Source organism: Oratosquilla oratoria, chromosome 19, assembly GCF_046742065.1.
Source record: "Oratosquilla oratoria isolate Oo_2021 chromosome 19, ASM4674206v1, whole genome shotgun sequence".
Classification (NCBI taxonomy): Eukaryota; Metazoa; Arthropoda; class Malacostraca; order Stomatopoda; family Squillidae; genus Oratosquilla; species Oratosquilla oratoria.
The window spans coordinates 36,846,852-36,855,435 of NC_134795.1; the positions used below are offsets into that span (position 1 = coordinate 36,846,852).

The 8,584-nt window shown below is 43.0% G+C and overlaps 1 protein-coding gene across 1 annotated transcript; it reads right to left on the reverse strand.

Moving 5' to 3' along the window:
• Window positions 1–313: 313 nt before the first annotated feature.
• LOC143035593 (uncharacterized) lies at window positions 314–7,989 on the reverse strand. Its single transcript, XM_076202460.1, has 2 exons — window positions 7,927–7,989; window positions 314–1,060 (listed from the first exon to the last, which is right to left on the reverse strand). The coding sequence occupies exons 1-2, from the start codon at window positions 7,987–7,989 to the stop codon at window positions 314–316; spliced, it is 810 nt and encodes a 269-aa protein (XP_076058575.1).
• Between the last annotated feature and the right edge of the window lie 595 nt (window positions 7,990–8,584).

Below are 8,584 nucleotides of genomic sequence, written 5' to 3' on the forward strand. Positions count from 1 at the left end.
TACGAATATTGGTCAGGCTTATGGCGTTGAGGTACTCAACATAGTCAGGAAGTGGGAAGCCAAGGAAATCAAGAGGAGCTTAGTGCGAGAGCAGCTACGTTTTTGCACTATATGTCGCAATCGGAAAGTGTTACCCAACTTTGCTAGGATTAAATCTCCGGTAAACAGCAAACGAGCTAGGGAGGTTTTAGAGTCATGTGGTCGCAGACTGCTCAAATGTGCTTTGGACCATCATCACGGAACTTTACACCGGCTGGGTTTGGAGATCGAAGAACACCGACGTCTACTCGGTCAGTCCTTGGATCAAGGTGTGTTAGTTGAGGTTACAGCCTTTGTCACTCGACAGTATCACTATGGACCGGTCTCGTCTTAAGCCTGTCAAAGCCTTGGTCTCCTCCGTAGTGAGATTATGTCCCCGCACTGGTCTCCCCAGTGCTCCCACTATGCGCATCCTTGTGTCCTGTTTACCTTCCTCACTGCACGTCATCAAGTTGACTCCCGTTTCCACCGCAGCCAGGAATTCCTCTTCTCTCACACCTCCTTGCATGTTGAAGTTCAAACCCTTAGACAGGACCTTGGTCTCGGGTCCACTGAGTGGTCTACTCGAGAGGTTACTAACCCACCTTTCCGGCTCCTGCCGCCTAGTGTCTAATAATCTATCCAATTTGCGATCCAAGACTGTCCGCTTGGCTCCAGCCTTCGATCTACTAAGGCTGGTAATTTTAGCTATAACCTCAACTAACACACCTTGATCCAAGGACTGACCGAGTAGACGTCGGTGTTCTTCGATCTCCAAACCCAGCCGGTGTAAAGTTCCGTGATGATGGTCCAAAGCACATTTGAGCAGTCTGCGACCACATGACTCTAAAACCTCCCTAGCTCGTTTGCTGTTTACCGGAGATTTAATCCTAGCAAAGTTGGGTAACACTTTCCGATTGCGACATATAGTGCAAAAACGTAGCTGCTCTCGCACTAAGCTCCTCTTGATTTCCTTGGCTTCCCACTTCCTGACTATGTTGAGTACCTCAACGCCATAAGCCTGACCAATATTCGTAAATAGCTGGAGTCCAGGAACCATTATTATGGGAGAAAGCATACGCTGGACTCGACGTTCGTCAATTTATTCCGACGTTTCGAACCCTGTCCGGGGTTCGTCTTCAGGGTAATACAGTGGTAGCAATGGAAATGTACATAAATAAGGGGAATTTGGTACACTGGGACAGGTCTCCACAGTAACCGTTACAATCCGACGCAGTTAAACCAAATCAAAAACACAAAAGAGAAACAAATATAAATAAAACTATAAAATAACAGGTGCAATACTTCCTTGAAAAACATTCACCGAGTTTACCATAGAAAAATATGTATATATATATAAAAAAAAAAAAAAAAAAAAAAAAAAAAAAAAAAAAAAAAAAAAAAAAAAAAAAAAAAAAAAAAAAAAAAGAATACAAAGAATGAAGCCATCCAGTTCGAGATGGAGAAAGAGGAGAACGGCCAATTGCCATTCCTGGATGTCATGGTGACGAGAAGCGGGTCCACACTGATGACGGGGGTTTATAGAAAGGACACCCATACAGACCGACTTCTGGACTATGGCAGCTGTCATCCGGCCACCCACAAAAGAAGTGTGATTAAGACTCTGTGGTCTAGGGTGGAAAAGGTGTGTTCCACGGAAGATAGCAAGAAGAAGGAGAGGAGTCACCTGAAGAAGGTATTTAGGGACAACGGCTACCCGAATTCGGTGGTAAAAAGGTGGACGGCACGACAACAGAGGGGAAGGATGGACGACAGACGACCGGACGCGACGCGGGTCACGGTCCCTTACTTGAAAGGGGCTTCTGAGGTAGCGGCCAGACTGCTAAGGAAACACGGTGTTGAAATAGCACACAAACCGAGGAACACTCTACATAGGGCCCTGACCAAAATTAAGGACACTGTGAGCCAAACGGACCGAATAGGGGTGGTTTACGATATTAGGTGCAAGGACTGCGAGACACATTATGTTGGGGAAACGAGCAAGAAATTGGCGACAAGACTGATAGAACACCAGAGGGCTGTTAGTAGAAAGGACATGAGTTCGGCCGTCTCAAGACACTGCGAGGAAACGGGACACGAAATGGACTGGCAAAACGCGGAAGTGAAATACGGAGGTAGTGGAAAAAGCACCAGGTTATTCTTGGAAGCTTGGTCAAGTGATGATAATAGTGTCAATAGGTGCATCACTTTAAACCCAATTTATAAGGGGGCGAAGGATAGGCTGGAGAAGAAGCTTACTTCTTAATATGTTTATGTTGTGTGTTTTATTTGTTTTTGTTTCGACATGACGGTAGTGTGTTTCTTGATGTGTTTTGTATCATTCCATTTTATTTTCATTTTTATGTATGTAATTTTATTTATTTATGAAATTTACTAACGGTGGTGGCATGCGTTACATGACTTTTGTTCCGCGTACCGTTGTGGCATGCCACGTCGTACAGCCTTTATGCCCAATCTTGGGGGGCATTTTTTCATACTGCTTTTCTTATTTATTTCAATGTTTATGTTTATGATATTGATGGATTTTGTGTTCTTGTTCCAATTTCTTTTATTCGTGATATACATGCTACGCGGGACATTTGTTCCACGGGAGTGCACAGTGGTGCGACCCATCGGTAGCGGGGTGAATCCTTACAACTTTCACTATATTTTCTTTATTTATATATATACATATTTTTCTATGGTAAACTCGGTGAATGTTTTTCAAGGAAGTATTGCACCTGTTATTTTATAGTTTTATTTATATTTGTTTCTCTTTTGTGTTTTTGATTTGGTTTAACTGCGTCGGATTGTAACGGTTACTGTGGAGACCTGTCCCAGTGTACCAAATTCCCCTTATTTATGTACATTTCCATTGCTACCACTGTATTACCCTGAAGACGAACCCCGGACAGGGTTCGAAACGTCGGAATAAATTGACGAACGTCGAGTCCAGCGTATGCTTTCTCCCATAATAATGGTTCCTGGACTCCAGCTATTTACGAATATATATATATATATACGTATATGCATACACACACACACTCACACACACATCTACACACACACAGACGCACATACACACACACACACACACACTCACACACACACGCACACACGACTCGGTGGCGCGGTTGGTAGAGTCCCCGACTGTCACTACGGCGGTCCAGTTTAGAATCCTTCCCAAAGCTGAAATAATTCCAGTATCGCTGCGCTTCGAGTCGTTACACCAACTCTCGTGGGCTGGGTGATGGGTGTGTGTGTGCGTGAAAGGTCACAGCATTACTCATAGATCGGTCATGCGACCTCTGAGCTCTCTTCCGGGAGGGATCCAGCTGTCGATCACGAGTCCAACACGTGATCCAAAGACCAAGGTGAATCACAAACACAAACACACACACACACACACACACACACACACACACACACACACACACACACACATACACACACATATATATATATATATATATAAGAAAGGGACGGGGAGAGGGACTAGGCATCCTTCTCCCTGTAGCCCCACGGGGCATATATCCTAAAAAGAAAAGTGAAGGCATAAGGGGTGCTGGAGGGCCTCGGGCCAGCACCCTAAGGTTTGGGTCTTTTAATGTGCGTGGATGTGGTACAGATGAGAGTAAAAGGGAAGAGATAGGTAGTATGTTTGTGAGAAGAAAGATGGATGTGTTGGCTTTGAGTGAAACTAAGTTGAAAGGGAAGGGTGAGTGTAAGTTTGGGAGTGTAAGTGGGAGGTTATCAGGAGTGAAGAGAGGGCGAGGGAGGGAAGGGGTGGCTATTCTAGTAAGTGAGGAGATAGGTAAACAGGTAGTGGAGTGGAAGGAGGTTTCCTCAAGGATTATGTGGATGAAGGTGAAACTGGGAAAGGAGATGGTCTTTGTAAGTGCATATGGGCCTGGCAGTGAGAAGAGCGTGGAAGAAAGGGAGGCCTTTTGGATAGATTTAAATGAGTGCATAGAGGGTTTAGGAAGAAATGTCAATGTAATAGTACTGGGAGACCTTAATGCTAGGGTGGGAAATGGTCCAATCGATTGAGTGGTTGGGAAGTGTGGAGTTCCAGGAAAGAATCGTAGTGGAGAGTTGATGGTGGAAATGTGTCTAGAAAGAGAGTTGATGATAGCAAATATAGTGTTTCTGAAGAAATTCAAGCATAAGTACACATGGGAGAGGGTGGTGGAGGGAAGGGTGGTAGATAGAGCGCTAATGGATTATGTAGTGGTAAATAGGATTATGATAGGAAGAGTTAAGGATGTACATGTGCTAAGGGGAGAGGGTGGGGAATATCAGATCATTTTTTGGTGGAAGGTAATTTGAGAGTGGAGGATAGATGGAGAAAGAGGAAAGGGACAAAAGGTAGGGAGGTTCTTAGAGTGAACTCCTTGAATGAAAAGGAAAAGGAGAAGGAGTACGAAAAGAAGCTGAAGGAGGAGTGGGAGGGAGTAAAGGATAGAGCAGAGATGGGTGTGGAGGAGGAATGGGGATGGTTCAAGGAGGGAGTCTTAAAGTGTGCAAGGATGGTGTGTGGAACAAGAAGGACAGGGGGAAATAGAAGAAAGGGTAGTGAATGGTGGGATGAGGAAACAAAGAAGGTTGTAGAAGAGAAGAAGCGAGCATTCACAGATTGGTTACAAAAGAGGACGGGGGAGTCATATGAGACGTGCAAAGAAAAGAAAAGAGAAGTAAAGCAAAAGGTAAAGGAGGCAAAGAGGAGAGCAGATGTGAAATGGGGTAGGAGTATGACAGAAAATTTTGAAAGTAATAAAAAGATGTTTTGGAAAGAAATTAGGAGAGGAAGAGGAGGCGAATCAAGTAGGGAAGAAAAGGTAAAAGGTACAGGTGGAGAGATGATAATGGAAGAGATGGCAGTAAGGGGAAGATGGGCAGAATATTTTAGGGAGTTGCTAAATGTGAAGGAGGATAGGGAAGGAAAGATAGCTGCAGTGGGAAATGCGAAGAAAATGAGAGTGATGAGTGAGGAGAATGGAGGAGAAATAAGGAAGGATGAGGTGAAGGCAGTTGTTAAGATGATGAAAGCAGGTAAGACACCTGGTCTGGATGGATGCCATGCAGAATGTCTGAAAAAGGGAGGTTCAGTGATGGTGGACTGGTTGGTGAGGTTATTTAATGTTTGCTGGAGAGAGGGTAGAGTACCGGAGGACTGGAGAATTGCCTGTATAGTTCCTCTTTACAAGGGAAAAGGGGACAAGTGTGAATGTAGTAGTTTCAGAGGGATTAGCCTGTTAAGTGTAGTAGGGAAGGCTTATGGGAGGATCTTGATTGAGAGGATTAGGAGAGGAACAGAAGGAGTAATTGGTGAGGAACAGTGTGGATTTAGGACAGGGAGAGGTTGTGTAGATCAGATCTTTGTGGTAAGACAGATATGTGAGAAAGCTATAGGAAAGGGGAAGGATGTTTTTTGGGCTTTTATGGATCTGGAAAAGGCTTATGATAGGGTAGACAGAAAGGCACTGTGGGAGGTTATGCAGATTTATGGGATAGGAGGAAAGCTTTTGGTAGCTGTCAAGAGTTTTTATGAGAGTAGTAGAGCTTGTGTCAAGATTAGAAATGGAGAGAGTGAGTGGTTTGAAGTAAAGGTGGGACTTCGTCAAGGATGCGTTATGTCGCCCTGGCTGTTCAACTTATACATGGATGGGGTGGTGCGAGAGGTGAATGCTAGGGTAGTGGGTCAGGGATTGGAGATGGTTAAAGAAAATGGAGAAAAGTGGGAGGTGAGCCAGCTGTTGTTTGCGGACGACACTGCGCTTGTGGCAGGGTCAGAGGAGGGATTGAGGAAGCTGGTGGCAGAGTTTGGGAGAGTATGTGATAAAAGAAAGCTAAAGATAAATGTGGGTAAAAGTAAGGTGATGAGATGTACAAGGGGTGAAAGTGGCAGTAGACTGGAAGTGAACATTAAGGGAGAGCGACTGGAGGAAGTGGATAGTTTTAGATACTTGGGTGCAAATATAGCAGGAAAAGGTGGAGTGAAGGTGGAGGTAGAATGTAGATTGATAGAAGCGAGTAAATGCCTTGGTGGATTAAAGAGTGTAATGAGGAATAGACATTTGGGAATGGATGCTAAGAGGAGACTGTATGAAGGAGTGATTGTGCCAACAGCACTGTATGGGGCAGAAACGTGGAACATAAGAGAAGAAGAGAGAAGGAGTTTGAATGTGTTTGAGATGAGGTGTCTGAGAAGTATGATGGGGGTTACTAGGCTGGATAGAGTGAGAAATGAGGAGGTGAGGAGGAGAACATGGGTGAAAAAGGATTTGGGAGATAGGGTTGATGAAAGAATATTAGGATGGTTTGGACACATGGAAAGAATGAGTGAAGAAAGACTAGTAAAAGAGGTATGGAAGGCAGATGTGGAGGGAGTGAACATGAGGGGACGTCCTAGGATGAGGTGGATGGATGGGGTGAAGGGGGCTTTGGGGAAGAGGGGAATGTCTGTTGAGGAAGGAAGGGAGAGGACGGAAGACAGAGGTGAGTGGAGAATGGTTGTATATGGATGATGTTGTGATTGCATGAGGAGGAATGGGCGGGGGGGTGGGGGGTGGGGTAGTATGTGTGAGTAAATTTTGACGCAGCCCGAAGGGATTTCTCCCCGTCCTCTCCTTATATGCAAGGGGGGACGGAGAGGGGGGGTCGCCGATTAAATGAAGCGGCCTTCCTGTGGATGTGCTGTGTCTTGCGACACTGCTTCTGACCCAGGGCGGTGGGCAGGGTGCAGGGATGACCCGTCATCCAGGAGGTGCTCAGATGAGAGGGAGGGTGGGAGGGGTGTGGAGTGTATTTAGGGATGAAATGGGTGGGAGTGTTTTTGTGCCTTTCCCTTTTTGGCTACCTCCCTTGGAAGGGGGAAAGAGCCTTGGTATATGTATGTATGTATATATATATATATATATATATATATATATATATATATGTATATATATACATATGTATATATATATATATATATATATATATATACACACACACACACATATATATATATATATATATATATATATATATATATACGTATATATATATATATATACATATATATACATTATATATATATGTATATATTGTTGTGCAAGAGTGCATTTTTTTCTATGATAAACTATGTATTATGTAAATTATGTATTGTGTATGTATTATATACTATGTATAAAACTATGTATTATGTATGAAACCATGTACTATGCAAGTTTATTGTCCGTTCGCCTTCAACGACTACTGTCGTCTGCTAGGTGATACGTTGTTCGAAGGTACGATGAATGTATTCCTTGTATGGTGGTGTAATGTGAATGCACTAGTACATGAATAATTATATGTAATCGTCATGTACAGTCAGATATAAACATGTGTCTTGTAACAAAGAATGTGGATGCCTTTAGTTTTGCTTTATTGGTGGCCGAAGGTGACGTGGGCGGTCGGCCAGGCGAGTTAGGGTTGAGTTGCCTGAAGGGATCGAGCTTGTAAGAACTGGTGAGAATACCCTGTGTCAAGTAAGATTAAACATTTTTAGTTCCAGTGCAGTTAGGTCTCTAGTGAGTAAATTAACTTGGATTATTATATTCCGTGTGTGTCTATGTCTATATGGTAATGGTTATACTTGTGCAAAGATCTTTATTTTCTTTAATACTCTTGTTAAAAGCTGCCGGCTTTCCCATGTTTCAATTCTCATTCGCCGGCAGCATCTTATTCTAAATTGGAATTGTTCTGTCATGCTTAAGCTTTCATTTATAATTAAATCTATTTTCCTTTGTTGCTCTTTATTTGAAACAATATAGTGGAATGCTCTTAAGAAACAGTTGACTGATAATTACACATAACTTAAGGGCCCAAGTCCTCTCTCATAATTCGGACTTTGTTACGCTATATTGGGGCCCTCAATTAGAATACTCGGGGATCATCATGCCCTGGGAAGTCATGGCATAACAAAATGGTGGAGATGCGGGGCACCATATAAATTGAAGGTACACCATATAACTGAAGGTAACGTATAGATTGAAGGTACCATATAAAGTGAAGGTACTATATAATACCGGGTACTATAGTGTGGTATTATGATTGCACGTATTGTGATTGTGCGGCGATCGTACTATATGTGGGGTACCATATTGTGCAACGAGTGTATTATACAGAACAAGGTATCGTACTATAAAGTATAAGTACAGCGGTGTAGTATTAGTGCGGTATACTTGCAGTGAATAATAATTGTTTACTGTTTCTTGAGTATTTAACCATTGTTTATGAACATTGTATTAATTAGGTTATAATTCCTCACTAGCTGATATGGAGTCTTTTGACATTGCACAATTCATTAAGGGTCCTGGGCTTGCCCTTTTGCAGAACTGTGAAGTACTTAAGGATGACTGGATAGCTTTGGCTAGGTTTTACAAGGTTCAAATCACAGGTAAATCTAACAAGGCTGATATTAAGAAAGCAGTCATTCAAGATTTGATCTCAAAAAAAATTCTGGAGGATAGTGCCAAGACATTGTGTGATATTGAGCTTCAAGGAGAGACAGAGAGAGATGAGGATAAAGCGGAAATTACTA